Raw genomic sequence first — 19,856 nt, forward strand, 5'->3', positions numbered from 1 at the left:
AACATAAAAGTAAGTTCCAAATCAGTACAAAGTTTAACAAATATTTATTGAGACTCTACTATATGCTGCATACATTTTTAAGGCACCAGGGATACACTGGTAAATAACAAAAAGTCCTTACCCCTCATGGAACTTGCATTCAAAAGAAGATGGACAATAAACAATTAAAAAGTCAGTATGATTTCAAAACTCCCCTCTCAGCAGGCTAGTTCAAGCCACACCATCATCTCTCACTTGGACTATTACATCATTCTCCTACCTAGACTTTTAAGCTTTTATATTTTCTGCTAAAAACCTTTCAATGACTTTTCATCTGACTTGTAATGAAAGGCAAATTTCTTAAAAATGGCCTATAATATCCTACTGTTTATAACTTTAACAAAAAGGTATATAGGAAAATATTTGATCATTTGAATTTCATTCATAAAAGTTTATCAAATGAAATATTACGTTATTTCAATTAGGTTCAAATATTATATTTTATATATTTCAAAAAAGTGATCAAAATTTTCAAACATTTGGATTTCTTCCAGAGAGGGGAGGGGGAGGGCTCATTACTTTAGGATTTAAAAACACTACGATTGGAGAATACAGTCTACATGACACAAATGTTTAATATTTCTTGATACTTGCTTTGTAACATAGTATATAGTCACATTTTATAATGTTCCATGTGCGCTTAAAACAATATGTGTCCACAGTTGTTGAAACAGAATTCTATATAGTCTATTAGATAAGCCTATTAAGCATGTTCTGTATTCTTACTGATATTCTATCTGGTTTAAAAGATACTGAAACATGTTTAAAAATGCACTATGCTGATGGATTCTTCTATTTATCCTTTTAATTATAGCAATTTTGCTTCAAATATTTTGAGTCAATGTTATCAAGTGTTTATAGGTTTAAATTACCATTTTTATCAGCTCTAACTCATGAATTTTTATCATTCTGGCTTTTTTGTACTATATTTAAGTATATATTATTTCTATTCTTTTAGTGGTTACAGAAATTTCATTATGCATATTTAATCAAACTCTAAAATTGATAAATAATTTCACACTTCCAGACAATTCAGAAATTGTAAAATAGTTTCATTTCATTAACTTCTCTCACTCGAATGTTTATGTTGTTATTGTACGTTTTAATTCTATTTTGTTTTAAATTAAAGTCCATAGTATTTTATTAATATTATTTTCTACACTTAACATAGACCTACCCACATATTTATACTTTCTTTGCTATCTATTCCTTCTAGCATCTCATAACTTCCATTTGGCATCATCTTCCTTTTGACTGAAGTATATATCCTTTAAAATTTCCTTAGTAAGGGTGTCTTGGTAACAAACTTTCTTCTTTGTCTGAAAATGTTTATCTTTGCCCTTGTTTCACTGAATTCAGAATCCCAGGTCAACAGTTATTTTCCTTCAGCATTGAAAATATTCCACTGTCTTGTTTATTTGAAAATAAATGCTTCTCTCTGCATATTTTTAAAGTCTTGTCTTTATCTTTGTTTTTAAAGTCAAATTTATTGAGATTTAATTTATATACAGTAATATTAACCCTTTTTATACGTAGAGTCCAGTGAGTTCTGACAAATGTAGACATTTGTGTAACCACCACCAAATTTAACATATAGAATATATTTCTATCTCATTAAGAAGTTCCCTTATGCCCCTCTGTAGTCACTCTGCCCAATACAGCCTTTGCCACTTATCCCATTATGCCCCATAGTTTTGCCTTTTCAAAAATATCATATAACATAAATCATACTTTACATAATTTGTTGTATCTGAACTTCTTCACTTAGAATAATGCTTTTAAAATTTATCCATGCCACTGTATGTATCAGTTCCTTTTCTACTACTGAGTAGTATTCCATTATGTGGAGGTATGACAACTTGTTTATTCATTAGCTCACAGACATCTGGGATGTTTCCAGTGCTGGCATTTATGAATAAAGTTACTATAAATATTCACATATGAGCCACTGTATGAAGATATATTTTCATCTCCTGTGGGTAAAAATCTAGGAGCAAGACTGCTGGGTTGTATCGTAACTGTATGCTTAACATTAAAACAAATTGTCTAACTATTTCCCAAAGTGGCAGTATAATATTTACACCCATCAGAAGTGTATGAGAGTTATAGCTGCTCCACATTCTCACCAGCACTTGCTATAACCAATCTTTTTACTTATATTTATTCATTTTAGTAGGTATGTAGTGGTATCTTGTGGTTTTAATTTACATTTCCCTGATGAAAAATGATGTTGAACATTTTTTCATGTACTTATTTGTCATCTGTGTATTTTTGGCAAAATGTCTACTTGAATCTTTTGTCCATTAGTCCACCTTTAGTTAGTTATACAAGTTCTTTACCTATTCTGGATACAAGCCTTCTATTAGACATGAGTTTTGCAAATATTTTCTCTTCATCCGTGCCCTGTCTTTTCCTTTTCTTGACAATACCTTTAGATGGGTAAAAGTTTTCCATTTTGATGTTCAATCTATCAATTTCTTTCTTTTATGCTTTATGCTTTATGTATCTCACATAAGAAAATATTGCCTAACCCTAGGTCACAAAGATTTTAACTTTTGCTTTTTCTAAAAGTTTTAAATTTTTAGCTCTTATATTTGGGTCCATGATCTACTTCTTGAATTGCTGAATGAGATAAGAGTCAATATTCATTTTTTTGCATATGGATAATTTCATTTTCCTGTGGTCAGAAGACATATTTTGTACAATTTCAAGTTTTTTATACTTATTGAGATTTATTTTATTATCCAGAATATGATCTATCTTGGTGAACCTTCCAGGTGTACTTGAAAAGCATTTGTGTTCTGCTGTTTTGGGTGAGGTATTTAATAAATGTCAATTAGTTCAATTAGCTGATAATTTTTCAGGTCATCTATTTTCTCTTTAACTTTGGTGTTCCACATTTTCATTTTAAGGTCTCTAAAAGTGTATTTCTTTTTATTTAATCTACTTAGATTCCTTGGGCTTGACTCTGTAGATTTCTATTTCTTATCTGTCTTGGTAAATTCTCAGCAATTATCTCAAATATTCCTCTGTCCCACTTGTTCTATCCTTTCTTTCTGAAATTCCAACTAGATATATATTAGACCTCTCTGTATCTCTTCTTTCTTCTATATTTTTATTCTTTTGTGATATATGCCAAATAATTTCTTCAGATCAATTAAAAGAATTCATCAACTATTAAACCTGTTCATAAAATTTTTCATTTTGGCTAATATATCTTTAATTACTAGATATGGTACTTCATTTTTTTTACATTTTTTGCTAATTCTCTGTTCCTTATTTATACCAGCAAGCTTACCTTTTACTTCCTTAAATATAAGTGTTATTTTATATTCTGTGCCTAATAACTCAAATACTGAAAGTCTTTTAGACTTTATTCCTGTTGTCAATATTTCTTTAATTATTATTATTATTTTTTTTACATTTTGGGGGTGTAATTAGGTTTATTTATTTATTTATTTATTTATTTATTTAATGGGGGCACCAGGGATTGAACCCAGGACCTCATGCATGCTAAGCACACACTCTACCACTGAGCTCTACCCTACCCAGCTCTGTTGTCAATATTGCTAATGACTCTCACTTGTTTGATAATTTTGACTGTGACTTGCTAATTTCCCTTGAAACTTTTTAAGTACAGACATTTTTTAAGTCGGTATGAAGGTTCAGAGAAGATCTGCATTTGCTTCTACTAGGCACCTGGAAGCAATATCAAAATGCAACCACTTTAAATTTTCAGCTTGAGATTTTTTTTTCATTATCCAAGTGGAATAAATTTGAGTTGCAAATGCATGTGAGGAACTGTTACGAATTCTCAGCAATTTTTTTCCTTTGTTTACTCAGCACCGAGATTTGAGATAGGCAATTTTATTTATTGTATTTGGCAGAAGGAACACAGCAGTTTCCCTACATGGTTTTATCTCTAGGTCATCGTAATAATGGGCTATAATTCTTCGGAGTCTCAGCTTTATTTACATGGGAGACAATCTCTTTTCACTCACTTTGGGTAGCTCTGAGCTTAGCCCTCTATATCCCTATGACCTCAAAAATCATGCCTTCCCAGTTCAGCAGATGCCCCAAGGATAAAAACTATATTCAATATTTCATTATGCCAGTCTGGATTTCTGTCTTCACTTTGCTGTTCCTGCTTTGTTTTTTTTATAGTCAGGTGTACTGAGGTATAACTTACATCAATAAAACTCACTCTTTTTCATGTGCTATTTCTATGAGTTTTCACAAATACATCTAGTCACATACCTAGCACCATAACCAATATACAGAACAGTTCCATACTGACAGTTTTTTTTGACATTATAAATTACTTTATTTCAATTTTTCCTTACTTTTTATAGTGAATATGTCACAATTTTATAACCAAAAAATACATATATCTTGAGAATGACTAATAAAACTCCCACATAGCCCTTCAGATTACTGAATTAGTCTTTGTTAGGACTATACTTTCCTACCAGCTCCTCAGTGCACTTTAAAAGAATTTAAGATTTTTAAAAATGTTTTATCCAGAATCTTTAGTTGTTTTTTTTTCGGTAAGACAATTAATCAAGATACATAGTCCACCATATTGTCAGAAACTAATTATCACTCCCTGACATTTTATATATTTATTTGTTTATCTTTTTATTTATTCACTGTCTTATTTATTTGTTTACAGTCTATCTTCCCTAATAGAATGTAAGCTCATGAGAGAAGGGACTTATCCTTTTTCTTTTACTGCTGTAAACTTCACACCTACACCAATTATTGGAAACGATAGGTATTCAATAAATATTTGTAGTTGAACGAATAGCGATGCATGCTCTAAAGAAATTAAAGGGGATAAAACTGATAACAAAGCCAATTCAAAACTTTCACATGCTTACCATATTTGACTGGGGTTGCAATACCAGTCTTGCTTGTTTCTTTCTTTGTTTTCGGTAATAATTTTCAAATGTTTCCTCATCACCCTAAAATAAAATCAGCAAAGTAATGAAAAACACACAAACACACTGCTTAAACAGATAACTTCTTTACCCCTTAAGAGTCATTTTTAAGCTTCTAACAACTGAAATTAAATGCAGAATGGTATTTCATATTGAATATCAAGAACAAGTTTTGGCATTATAGTTCAAAGACAGTAACATTGTTTGTTATCATGAAGATTAAGAAGACCAAAGGTAACTTCAAGTAATTTGACAGCTGCACAACTTATCATCTGGGCTTTATGGATTTTTGACTGATCAAAGAAAATATGGCTGTCAGTGAGGGAAACTAAGTAAGGAAATTAGCTGTCAAGCCTCAATTTCTGAACACGTTGTATAAGACCCTACATATCTGGCATCTTCCTCCATCTCCTGCCTCATCTCAGTATAATCAATATACCATTTTCTTTTCCTTTCCAGGCTTTTGTGAAATATATTTAGGACTCATCCTAGATGTTATTTCCTTTAGAAAGCCTTCCTCAACCTGATAATAACAAGGCTTGTTATCATCTATGTTATCCTATAGTAATCTGTACATCCATTCATAGCCCTCATCACACCCTGCTGTAATTTCCTGATTATTAGTTTATCTCACTACTGTCCAACAGCACTTTCTGTGATAACAGAAGTTTTCTATATCTGCACTGCCTAACATGGTAGCCACTAGACACCTATGACCACTGAGTATCTGAAATGTGACTAATAGGACTAAGGTACTGAATTTTTATTTTGTTTAATTTTAGTTAATTTAAATAGCCACATATAGCTAGTGGCTGCTGTATCAGACAACAGAGATCTATCTTTTCCATCTGACTCTAAGTCCATTAGAATATGATCCTTGTCCAACTAGTTCACCACCGTATCCTTAGCAGTTAGCACAATGCTTGGCACATGGAAGACACTAAATAAACTTTTGTTGAATAAATAAATGATTGAATGAGTAAATGACTATATCTATCTCCTCTGTCTTCCTCTCTTCTCTATGGAGAATCTATCCAGTCATTAGAAAAGGTTGGTAACTCATTTCCCTACTCACGGTTCCAAAGAAAATCAAAAAGAAAGAAGAAAAAGTTAACAATAGAAAAATGTCAAAACTCATATTTTCACTGAAAAACTTCTGATATTTTGATACTTAAGTAGCTACAAAAAACATGACTTTCTTAGTGCTATCGAAAGTAAAGTCATACTGCCGTTCCATTTGGCAAGTGGTGCTGGGAAAGCTGGATAGCCGCATATAAATCAATGAAGTTAGAACACTCCTTCACACCATACACAAAAATAAATTCAAAATGGCTTAAAGACTTAAACAGGAGACAGGACACAATAAATCTCCTGGACGAGAACATACGCAAAACATTCTTGTACATAAATCACAGCAATGTTTTCCTAGGTCAGTCTCCTATGGCAAGAGAAATAAAAGCAACAATAAACAAATAGGACTTAATCCAATAAGCTTTTGTACAGCAAAGGAAACCATCAACAAAATGAAACGACAACCTACGGACAGGGAGAAAATATTTGCAAACGATGCAACTGACAAGGGCTTTATTTCCAGAATACACAAACAGCTCATACAACTCTGTAACAAAAAAACAAACAACCCGATCAAAAAACGGGCAGAACACCTAAATAGACATTTATCCAAAGAAGACGTGCAGATATGCCCAATAGGCAACATGAAAAGGTGTCAATATCACTAATCATCAGAGAAACGCAAATCAAAACTACAATGAGGTACCACCTCACACCGGTCAGAATCGCCATCTTTATAAAGTCCACAAACAGTAAATGCTAGAGACAGTGTGAAGAAAAGGGAACCCTCTTATGCTGTTAGTGAGAATGTAGTTAGGTAAAGTCACTATAGAAAACAGTATGGAGATTCCTTAAAAAACTAAAAATACTTACTATATGACCTAGCAATCCTACCCCTGCGCTTACATCTGGGAAAAAACTCTCATTCAAAAAGATACATACACCCCAATATTCATAGCAGTACTATTTACAATAGCCAAGATGTGGAAACAACCTAAAAGTACAGTATACTTGAAAGCATACTATGATAAGTTAAAGAAAAAAGTAAATGCCTTATATACAATGGATATTCACAAATAAATACTGCATAAAGATTCACAGCTCACTGAGCTTGTGCTCAGCCTTTAGATAAGCAGGCCGAAAATGCATACATGTCCTTTTAATAATGCAAATATATGCACATGTGTATACACATACACACATACATGTATACAAAAGATACTTACCAAAACAGAATAAATGTGCAAACATCGGTAAACAGGGGAAAAATCAACAAGATCTTGAACAGTTAAGACCTGAAAAATAAAACCATTTTTAAAAAATTATAGGTTAAACTCTAGTCTGCTGTTGAATAATATAAAGTTAAAGTTAGACCAGGAGATTCCCAGAGTTCATGTTGCAACATTTATCAACTATTTAAAAAAATACAATATAAACATAATGCCTTTTTTATTTTGTTTCAGCAGTTGTTCAGTAGTTCATTCTTTATATATTTATCATCACTGTTGACTACTTTAGATTATAAGGTATTAAAAGGGGAGACACTGTGTATCTTTAACATGATTGGCAGATTACCAGAAAATTGCTATGGATAACCAGATACATCATTATTGTTTCTGGTAAAGATGGTACATAAATATATGGTTTAGTTATAGACGAAGTTCCTTCTTTAATGCAGCTAAGTCACATGATTTATCATTATTTCATTAAATTGAAGACATCATTACTATTATTTTATGGAACACTAAGAAAGAAAGAAAAAACAGTAAAAACCCCTTGAAACTATAATATCATCAATTTTAAGATGTATCCTGATTCTGAGATTTTAATAATATTTTTAAAAGCACATCTTAGAATTGATGAAATAAAATTTCCCAAATTTGAGAAATAAACTTTTTAAAGGAACATACTTCTATTCTCATGAATCCTCAGAGTAAACTTAAATTATTTTTATTATACTGTTACTTATTTGGTAAAACAATAGAAACAAACTGTAGTAATAGTAAAACAGATCTAAAAGAACAGGGAAACAATGAAGTTTCTCTTAAGAGTATGGATTTGGGGGTAGGGCACAATGGCAATGCTCCAAGCAGTTAAAGACATACAAAACAGACTAGGGAAAATTGAGATAAGAAGACTAGATGGTCTATTTTCACCTTTCTGAATTTTAAGATAGAAAAGACTTACAGAGATCTCTGAATATTGATTAAGAAAGGATAAAAAAGTGTAACTCAAACGTTTATTTAATTTCAAGGGACTAATCAAGTGACATTAATTCTGCATTAGAAAGACATTAAAATGTCTAAAGCTGTTCATTTGTCGGTATATCAGACATCCACTATAAATGCATACATATGTATATATACACACATATACACATAATACATATATACAAACACATACACCCTCATAAATACATACAGTCTCACTCATCCTCAGGCATATAGAACAAATGTGCAGAGTAGTTCTTTCAATCCACAGAAACCATGGGCACATATTCATATGGTTCCTTTTTATCAATCAATTAAAAGTTCTTACTACGCCCCACCAGTGTCCTTAAAAAAAGAATTTAAAGTCTCAATGACAAGGCAAAACTTAGAAACAATTGCAAATATTTGACTTCTTACGTTATTAAGTAAATTCAAAAGGAACTCATAAGAAAAGATAAAAAGTAGGCTTAACAAAAGACTTTGTGGAGAGAATAAAAGAAGCACTAGAACTAGGAATAAATTTGAGTATAGAGGATAAAAAAAAGCAAATATTTAAGGATAATTTCAAAGTTTCTAGACTTAATAAAACCTTTTAAAGAAATTAAAAACTTTAATCTTTAAAATTATTTTGTTGTACCTCAGCAACAACAACAACAACAAAAAAAGTAGGGTATCCAGAATTAGTCTAAATAGCAAGGTTAAGCCATCATGCAATTAAATGTCTGCCACAGGTAATTAAAATATGAGTATTCCCTACCAAAAAATCATTTAATTTACATTTTTACTGCTAATTATGGCAGAACACCTAGGTTCAATTATCTGCAGCTCACAAATGCAATCTACAATATATCTTGTTTATCTGTCAATTATGCAGTTTGACATTTCAGATGACTATTTTGCTGTAACAGCTCATTACAAACAGATCTACATAAATTCAAAATACACATGGGAAGACTGAGAGTTATACACAGACATACATTACAACTCAAGAGAAAAAAAATCATCCAATAATAGATGAAGGAGGAAGGAAAAAAGGAAGGAAAGGAAGGAGAGGAAGAAAGCAATGAAGGAAGGAAGGGAGGAAAGAAGAAAAGAAAAGATGCAAAGAAAGAGAAAGAAAGAAATAAACTTCCATCACCTCCTCTTCATTTTCATCCTCTTCCTCAAATGCATGTTTCAATACAGTTTTATTCCTTTCGTCTGGACTTCTATTATTTATATATATATTCTTCCCAAATTTTACATTATTTCGCTTCTGCAGAGTAACACTGAAGATTTTCTGCTGCTGTGCCTATTTTGGAAAAAGAAAAATTCAGATTATTTCAAAAGTTATTGTCATCAAAACTGGTTCAAGAATTTGTTCATATTTTCTCATCTTTTTAATGTCTTGTAGGTGTAGGATCTGGAATAATGGCCCATTTTTAATTCATGATATATGCTCTCTTCTTTTTCAACAGTCTTGCAGAGGTTTATCAACTTTATTTGAAAAGACTAAGAACCAACTTTTGGCTTTGTTGATCCTCCCTATTGTATTTTTGTCTATTACATTGATTTCTACTCTTATCTTGATTATTTTCTTCTACTTTTTCTTTTTTGATTTTACTTTACTGTGGTAAGCACATTTTACATGAGATCTACCCTCTTAAATTTTTAAGTGTATATACATATTACATTATTAATATATATTAATATTATATTAATAATATAATCCATTATTATTGATAAGTATAATGTTTTACTGAAGACCTCTAGAGCTTATTCATCTTGATTAACTGAAACTTTATGCCTGTTGATAAGTAACTCCTCATTTCCCTCTGGCAACCAGCATCCTACTCTTTGATTCTATGAATTTGACTATTTCAGATAGCTCATAATTTCCTTTTTAAAGGCTGGATAGCATTCCATTGTATGTACATACCACATTTTCTTAATACATTCACTTGTCAATGAACATTTAGATTGTTTCCACATCTTAGATACAGTGAATAACGCTGCAAAGAGTATGGGAGTGCTAATCTCTCTTCAAGATCCTCATTTCAGTTTTTAGGATAAATACCCAGAATGGGACATATGATAGCTCTAATTTTAGATTTTTGAGGAACCCCCATACTGTTTTCCATAGCAGCTACACCATTCTGCATTCCCACCAACACTGTGCAAGTGTTCCAATTTTTCCACATCCTTACCAACACTTGTTGCCTTTTTTTCTCTTGATAATAGCTATCTTGAGAGGTATAAGGTGATATCCCATTGTGACTTTGGTTTGCATTTCTCTGATGGTTAGTGAAGTTTAACATCTTTTCATATATCTATTGGCCATTTTTATGTCTCTTTTAGAGAAATGTCCATTCAAATTCCCAGCTCATTTTTCAATCAGGTGATTACTTTTTTGCTATTAAGTTGTATGAATCCCCTACATATTACATTAACCCCTAATCAGATATATAGTTCATAAGTATTTTCTCCCACTCCATAGGCTGCCTTTTCAGGAGTTAGAAAGCATGTTAAGCACTGTTTCATTTCTGTGACATTGTAATTATTGAGGTGTTTTAATTGCTAACTCTTAGAAATTTTAATTCAATTATAATTATTTTTAAACTTTTTATTACTGAACATTTCAAATAAAGTAAAAAGATCAACATTATGAACTTTTATGTTCTCATTACCTTTCTTCAACAATATTTATACATCTTTCTTTCATCTATACCTTTACCCACTCACTCCACAAACACCCCAATTATTGTTTATAATTTTTTTGAGGTAAGACTTACATACAGCAAAATGTACAGATCTTAACTATACAAGTGGATATACTTCATCATGGTATAGAACATTTCCATCTCCCCAGAAAGTTCCCTTATGTCCCTTCCCAGGCAATCTCCCCACTGAGAGGCAAGCACTACTCCAATTTTTTTTTTACTTTAAATTAGTTTTGCCTGCTTTAGAAATACATATAAATGGATATGTGCGTGCTTTTTTTGTGTACAGCTTCTGTAGCTCAGTATAATGTCTGGAAGATTCATATATGTTGTTACACATATCAGTAATTCATTCCTTCTTATTTACTGCTAAGTAATATTCCATTGTGTGATTATAGAACAATTTGTGTATCCATTCTCCCTCTGACGTCCATTTGGGTTATTTCCAGTCTTTGGCTAGTTGTAACAAACCTGCTATGAGCATCATGAGGACATTGGTAAATACCCAGGAGAGGAACTGCTGACTCTAAAGGTAGGTACATTAATTTTATAACTGCCAAATCTTTCCACATTGTTTACCGCTTTATTACTGAGCTATAGAAGTTAATTCAAAGACAATACTTTCAAGTTGCTTTAAAAAGAGAGCAATTTATAACCTTAGCATAAAACAGCTCCCACTTGCCTCTGTGGCTGCCACTTTTCAGCTAATTTTATACCAAATATGACTGCTGATAACAATTAATGTAGTATTATATACGTGGGGAAGATTGCCAAGAGATCAGTTGGTGAATCAAGTTAGACTGACTTTACTTAATTAAATAAGGAATAACTGCAAACCAAAAAAAAAAAAAAAAAAAAAAAGAAAAAGCTGATGAAATCCATTCTCAACAAGAATAAGGAAAATGAAGAAAAGGTTCATGTAAGTAAAAAAAGTAAACTTTGGATATATTCTAGAACCTAGATTACTAAATAACATTAAATTAAAATTCTTTTTAATCTCACCTGTTTCATTGCTGTTTCACCTATTTTGTCAGAATGTTTTCGAATGCTTTCCAAAAAGTCTTTGAGATCAGACATGGAGACTTCTTTAATATCTTCACGGAGCTTAGGAAGATTTTCTATCATTAGCTGACAAAACCGGTATTGACTAACCCGGGGAAAATACACATTCTCTAATTGTTCCATAGTTTTTAGAGCAGAATAATACCTATAACAAGTTAAAAAACCAACTCTGTAAAAAGTTCTTACTACATTAATTTTACAAGTAAGTCCAAATAATCAGTCCAATACTACTATCAAAAAGGATACATAGTGAAAATAAAATAAGTAAAATTAACATTTATTTCTGTTTACTAAGCACAAACTATAAACCACATGAACAAGTTCCAGCATGAAAATTCACTAATATACAACTTCTTTATTTCATTTTATCTAAATCTGTAACATCAGAAGCATTATTATAGCCATTAAAATGCCTTAAATGTATATATGTATAATAGCTCCAAATTTTTAATTAGAGTATTTAGTTATTTGATACATAATTGCATAATCTCTCCCACCCACATACCATTATTATAAAAAAAGTACCTAGCACAGATTTAAATCAAGTTAAAATATATTTTAAGGAAACTTTTTTTGGAAAATTTTACACCCTTGAAGGCAATTAGAAATAATACTGAGTCACAAAACCTATTTAAAAAACTACTAATACAGTGATTTCTTTTTTCAACTCGAAAAATATTTACTGAATGCCTATTACTTTATAAAGCATTGGTGACATGCTGGGCATGCAGCAATTAGTAAAGTGTAGCCTGTGTCCTAGAGAACCTGACACACACTTTCATATATAAATAAACTTTAATTTTTTTCTAGACTTCTATCAGGTAGATATCTATGGTAGATATTACTATTAACAATGTATAGATGAGAAAACTGAAACATACAGAAAGAGTACATGATTTCGCCAATATACTACAGTTGGTAGTAGGACTAAGATTTTCCAAAACAGTCAGTATCCTACAATAATATTCATAACCAAAATCCATTTGAGGGTAGGTGGAGAAATTTTTAAATAAATCAAATGATATTCTATACCACCCCACTGAATTGGATATTAAAATGAGAAAAGGCACTATCAAAAGAAAAACAAAAAAAGTAATACATAAGTAAACTGAAGTGACAGTACAGGCACTCTTCATTTCATTGCACTTCACAGATACTGCGTTTTTTACAAATTGAAGATTTGTGGGTGTTGAGCAAGTCTAACAGAGCCATTTTTCCAATAGCATTTGCTCAATTTACGTCTTGCAATATTTCAAACTTTTAAATTAATATTATATTTGATATGGTGGCCTGTGAATCAGCGATCTTTGATGTCACTACACAACTCACCAAAGGTTCAGATAATGGTTAGCATTTTTTAGCAATAAAGTATTTTTTACATTAAGGTATGTACACTTTTTTAGACATAATGCTATTGTACTTTTTCTCCTCCTGAATGAAATGTTCTGATTTACAATAATTACATGAACTCCCCAAAGTTCTTTGAAATTGATCAATATTAAGCACTGGCAAACTCAATAAATCAACTTCATATCTGCTCTCCTAAGTTCTGTATCTCATTTCCCTTTCTCTCAGTTCTGCTTCTCACTTTCCCTAGAATTATACTCTTTTAAAAAGTAGCAAAAAGTAAGATTATACCTCAGACTTGCTTTCTGGGAGACCCAGGTTAAGACATACAGGAAGTTTATAATCTTAGGGAACAGAAGTCAAAGGCCAGATCCCTTCTAAAAGTTAGCCACAAATTTCCTAAGCTTTATTTATTTCTAAATGCAAATAAAATCTGACCATTTCTCTTTCGGTTACATAATGCTGTCTTTTAAAATTTTAACAGTAATCCATAACCACTAAAAATATGAAAACTGTAAAGAGAAAATCAGAGGTACCCATGAACTGACACTACCACATAACATCTGGTCACATTTATATCCAGGCATATATCTATAATATTTTCAGTTCTGTATGTTCATATATACTATTTAACAATATGTCATGGAATTTAACTTAAACTAAAATTATTTGGAAACAGATCATTACCCTATTTGCAAGTCTATTATAATAATAATATGTAATGATATCCTAATTGGTTTTTAAGTCTCTGATTTTTTAGTTCTTATAAAAATATTAAAGTAAATTTCCCCCATGTTAATAAGCCTGTCAAGTTTTCTGTTTTTATAAATATAAGACACTTAAAAAATGTGTGTGTCATCCCTAAATGGAAAATGTGTGAGTACACTAATGGTTCTGTGGACCATAAGGTACAACATTATGACAGTTCTTATTTTATTTGCCTTCCCTTGAGGATTTCTAATCTACCAGTTTGTGCTATCATAGAAGTGATTACTCTCGTTCTCTACTATTCTTTTTAAATATAATGCCCTGCATATAAAAAAATTATAATATATATGAATAAGCAGAGAAATGTGACCTATGATTAAAAGAAAATAAGTCAATGAAAGCCTAAATACAGGTGGCCTATTTGGAATTAACAAAAATGTTATAATAACCATTACAAGTATTAGAGAATCTAGTAGAAAATATAGTCAATATGCATGAAGAGATGAAAAATTTTAATGGAAAAATAGAAATTATAACAAAGAGTCAAATGAAAATGTTACAATTAAAAAAATCAGAACAAAGAATTTATTCAATGGACTTAACAGCAGAATGGACACAGAAGAAATGACCCATGAATTGGAAGACAGCTAAATAGAAATTATGCAAACTGAAACACACACACAAATACATACACATAAAGAATGAAAAAAAAAAGAGTAGTAATGTCTGAGACTGAAATTAGCACAGTAAATTTGAAAACAGGTCCAAAAAATGATCCAACTGAAACACACACACACAAAAAAAGAGTGAAAAGGGAGAAATGAGCTCCTGGAAATTATGGAACAACATTAAATTATCTAACATACATATAACTGGAATTTAGAAAAGAAGGAGAAAGAGAGAACAATGGTAAAGAAGTAATATCTGAAGAGATAATAACCAAAATTTTGTCCAAATTAATGGAAAGTGTCAACCACAGAGCCAATAAGCTAAACAAACCTCAAGCAATAGAAGGAAATACAAGGAAAATCACATCTAAGCATATCATAGTCAAACTTAAAAAACAAACGATAGAGGGAAAAAAATCCTAAAAGTAGCCAGAGGAAAAAAGACCTATTACAAATCTTGTAACACTGATAAGAATGATAGTGGAACCTCTCAATAGAAATGATGGAGAACAGAGGATAAGAAAACATAACATTTTAATGCTGGGGAAGAAGACCTCTGGCAACCTAGAATTCCACATTTAATAAAATATTGTTCAAAAATGAAAGTAAAATAAACACATTTCCAGATAGACAAAAGTAAGAAAATCTTTTTTCCAGCAAGTAGATGTGCAGTACAACAAACACTAAACAGTTTATTATGCTAAAGATAGAAGCTTGGATCTCCACCCCACCCACCCCCCCAAAAAAAAGAAAAAGAAAAAAGGAAAAAACCAAAACACCCCAGAGCAACAGAAAGGATAAAATGGTAAATATAAAGGAATCTGGTTTAATTATGATTCATATATACAGTTTATAACATATGTTACAAGTAAAATACATGAAACTAAGGGCAAAGCAGGCAGGATATACAGAATTGTAGTATTACAAGTTTCTTATATAATTGATGTAATACTATTTGAAGGTGGACTGTGATAAGTTAAACATGCATATTATACTCTCTAGAGTAGACACTAAAAGGATAAACAAAGAGGTATACCTAATAAGTGAATAGAGGAGAAATATATGTATGTATTTTTTTAAAAACTCATTTGTAAAAAGGAAGGAAAGGAAAACAATAAGAACTAAAAATTGATTAGATAAATAAAAAACAAATAGCAAGACGAACTGAAAATCAACCATAACTACATTAAATGCAAATGGTCTAAAACTCCATGTCCAAAGTAGAGATTGTCCCCTGGATGAAAAAACATTAAGATCCAACTAATTGCTGTTGATAAGAAACACACTTTAAATATAAAGACTGAGGTTAAAAGTAAAAGGTGTCAAAGACTTACCATGCAAACACTAAGTTTAAGTATGCTGGAATAACTATAATGACTACAGTAATATCAGGCAAAGTTGAATTCAAGATACAGAATGTTACCAAAGATAAAGAAGGACATTTCATAATGATGAAAGGTTAACTAATAAGAATATAAAATAACTGTAACTGTGTGTGTACCTAATATCAGAGCTTTGAAATATATGAAACAAAATTTAAAGAATCAAAAACAAAATCAAAAAAACAGAAAAACCCACAATCAATGAAACACTAACACACAAAAAACACTAAGGATATAGAAAATCTGAATTACTCTAACAACCATGATGACCTAATTAATATTTCTAGAACACTAAAGTTACAGCTGCAAAATATATAGTCTCTTCAAGTATACAGGAAATATTCCCCAAGATAAATAACATGATTGATGTCAAAGAAACTTGAAATCACAGAGTATGTTTATTAACCCTAAAGTATTAAACTAGAAATAAATAATAAAGATTATATCTTTAAAAATCCCCCAAATATTTGAAAATTAAACAATACACTGGTAAATAACCCAAAAGTAAAAATAAATGAATGAATGAATGAATGAATGAATGAATAAATAAATAAATAAATAAATAAATAAATAAATAAATAAATAAATAAATAAATAAAAATTAGAAAACATTTTAAACTAAAAGATAATGAAAACATAACATTTCAAAAATGTGGGATACAACTAAGGCAGTGCTCAGAGGGAAATGTATAACTTCGTATGTTTATAATAGAGAAAGAAAGGCATAAAACCACTGTTCTAAATTTCCACTTTATCAAGACAGAAAAAGAAGAAAAAAATTAAACCTCAAGTAAAAGAACAGAAATAATAAAAATAAGAGTAGGAATCAAATAGAAAAAAATAAACTCAAATATTAGATCTTTGAAAATAGGCATAAAATTGATAAGCCTCTCTTTCAGACAAATCAAGAAAAAAAAAGACAGATATAGAAGACACAAATTACTAATAACGGGAATAAAAATAAAAATTTTACTACAAATCCTACAGACACTAAAAAGATAATAGAACAATATTATAAATAACTTTATGCCAATAAATTCAACAACTATAAAGTGGTCAAAGTCCTCCACAAAACATAAAATATAAAAACTGACTCAAGAATAAAAAGTCTTAAAAGTCATATCAAAATCTTGCCAGCCTGCCTTTGTTAACGAGAACAGAGCACTCTGGGCTTATATCAATATATATTTTTTTCCCCATCTGCTGGTATTTTCCTGTGATCTTCACCGTGAGAATCTGGTAGGGCTCCTAAAGGTAAAACTCAAGAAAGTGTAGGGGATTTCCTAGGGCTGGGCCCCCAGGAGATTTTATCTCTCAAGCTAGTATACACTTAATTACTTTTCAGTGTTCCTACCAGGCTCAAGCAGTGGCTTCTCATCTCAGTAAACTGTGACAGTCTGTATCTGCCTGTTGCTCCAGTTTGGGGGGGCAACAGTTTGCCCTGTGACCTCAGTTCTCTTTGATGGATCTAAAAAAAAAAAATTCTTGATTTTCAGTTTGTTTAGTTCTTTTCCTGTTGTAAGGACAGGAGTGATGCCTTCAAAGGTCTTTACATCTTAGGCCAGAAACCAGAAGTTCCTTATTTTTTTTCCTTTTTATTATTAATTTATAGAAGCTCTATATATTGTGATTATGAATCCTGTCAGCAAACACACTGCAAGTGTTTACTCCTAGTCTGTGGCTTGCCTATCAACTCTCTTAGAAGAGTCATTTTATAAATGGAAATTTTTTATTTGAAGTTCAATTTATCAATTTTTATAATACCTTTTTGTGATTCTTCAAAAAAAAAAAAAAATCCTTGCTTACCCCAGGGTTGTGAAGCTATTATGTGACCTTTTCTTCTAGAAGCTCTGTGATTCCAGGTAGATTAAAAAAATACGTGAGACCCAACTATTTCGCCAAAAAGCAACCACTTTAAATATAAAGACACAGAAAGATTAAAAATAAAGAGATGGAAAAAGACATGCCATGCTGACACTAATCAAAAGAAAGCTGGAATACATTAATTTCAGATAAAGCAGACCTCAGGGTAAGGAAAATCATGAGGGATAAAAAGGAGAATTACATAATGATAAAATGGAAAATTTCCTAAAAGACATAACAATTCTTAAGGTGTATGGGCCTAACAACAGAATATCAAAATACATGAGGCAAAAACAGAACTGCAAGGCAAAAGAGACAAATTCACTATTATACTGGAGACTTCAGCACTCCTCTAACAATAATTGACAATTCCAATAAGTAGAAATTCAGTAAGGATATAGTTGAACTAAAGCGCACCATCAAGCAATGGGATTTAACTGTCACTTACAGAGAATACAACACCAAACATTAGCAAAATACATATTTTTCTCAAATTCACATAGCACATTCTCCAATACAGACCAAATTCTGAGCCATAAAACACATCTTAACAAGTTTAAAAGAATAGAAATCATACAAAGCTAACATCATACTTAACGGTGAGAAACAAGATGCTTTTCTCCATGAGATTAGAAATACGCAAGGATGTTCCCCCTTACACTCCCATTTAATTTCATACTGGAATTCCTAGCTAATGCAGTAAGACAAGAAAAGGAAATAAGAGGTATTCATATTGGCAAGAAAGAAAAAAGTCTTTGTCTGCAGATGACATGACTGTCTGCAGAAAATCCCAAAGAATCAACAGAAAAATTCCTGCTTATAGCAAGACTGAAGGATACAAGGTTAACTTAGAAAAGTCAACTGCCTTCCTGTAAATCAGCAAGAACAATCAGAATTTGAAATTAAAAACATAACACCAATTACATTATCACCAAAAAAGTATAAATCTAACCATACCTGTGCAAAATCTATATAAGGAAAACCACAAAACTCTGTTTAAAGATATCAAAGAAAATCCACACAAATGGAGAAATATTCCATGTTCATGGATGGATTTCACAAAAAAATTAACTCAAAATAGATCACAGATACAAATATAAAACATAAAACTATAAAACTCTAGAAATAACGTAAGAGAAAATATAGGTGACCTTGGGTTTGGCAATGAGTTTTTTGAAACAGCACCAAAGCACAATCCATGGGGAGAAAAAAGGCAAATTGGACTTCATTAAAATTAAAATCTGCTCTAAAAAAACACTGCTAAAAGAATGAAAAGACAAGCCACACACTGGGAGAAAATACTTTCAAAACATATATATGATAAAGCACTAGTTTCCAAAATATACAAAGAACACTTAAAACCCACAATAAGAAAACAACCAACCAAATTTAAAAGTAGGCAAAAGATCTGAACAGATAACTCACAAAAGAAAATTATACAGACGGCAAATAGGCATATGAAACAATGCTCAACATCATATGCTATTAGGGAACTGCAAATTAAAACAATGAGATACCATCATCCACTTATTTGAATGGCTAAAATCCAAAACACTGACAATATCAAATTCTGGGGAGGGTGTGGAGCAATAGGAACTCTCATTCATTATTGGAGGAAATATAAAACAGTAAAGCCACTTTGGAAGGCAGTTTGGCAGTTTCTCACAAAGCTAGTTATAGTCTTACCATGTGATCTAATAATCGTACCCCTGGGTATTTACCTGAAATGTCCACACAAATAGCTGTACACAAATGTTCAGAGCAGAAATTAGAAGCAATCAAGGTGTCCTTCAACATGTGAGTGAATAAACAAACTGTGGTACATCCATACAATGCAACATTATTTACGAATATAGAGAAATGAGCT

At 31.2% G+C, this 19,856-nt stretch overlaps 1 protein-coding gene across 2 annotated transcripts in view; it reads right to left on the reverse strand.

Annotated features, from left to right (window-relative positions):
• EXOC6 (exocyst complex component 6) overlaps window positions 1–19,856 on the reverse strand; it is a 169,221-nt gene that overhangs the window by 107,031 nt on the left and 42,334 nt on the right. For both annotated transcript variants that reach the window (XM_032491312.1, XM_032491313.1), the window contains exons 6-9: window positions 11,962–12,166; window positions 9,399–9,551; window positions 7,277–7,345; window positions 4,920–5,003 (exon numbers count right to left, since the gene is read on the reverse strand). In XM_032491312.1, coding sequence (XP_032347203.1) covers window positions 4,920–5,003; window positions 7,277–7,345; window positions 9,399–9,551; window positions 11,962–12,166 — 511 coding nt within the window. The remainder of the gene's footprint in view (window positions 1–4,919; window positions 5,004–7,276; window positions 7,346–9,398; window positions 9,552–11,961; window positions 12,167–19,856) is intronic.

The sequence above is a fragment of the Camelus ferus genome, chromosome 11 (genome assembly GCF_009834535.1).
Source record: "Camelus ferus isolate YT-003-E chromosome 11, BCGSAC_Cfer_1.0, whole genome shotgun sequence".
NCBI lineage: Eukaryota > Metazoa > Chordata > Mammalia > Artiodactyla > Camelidae > Camelus > Camelus ferus.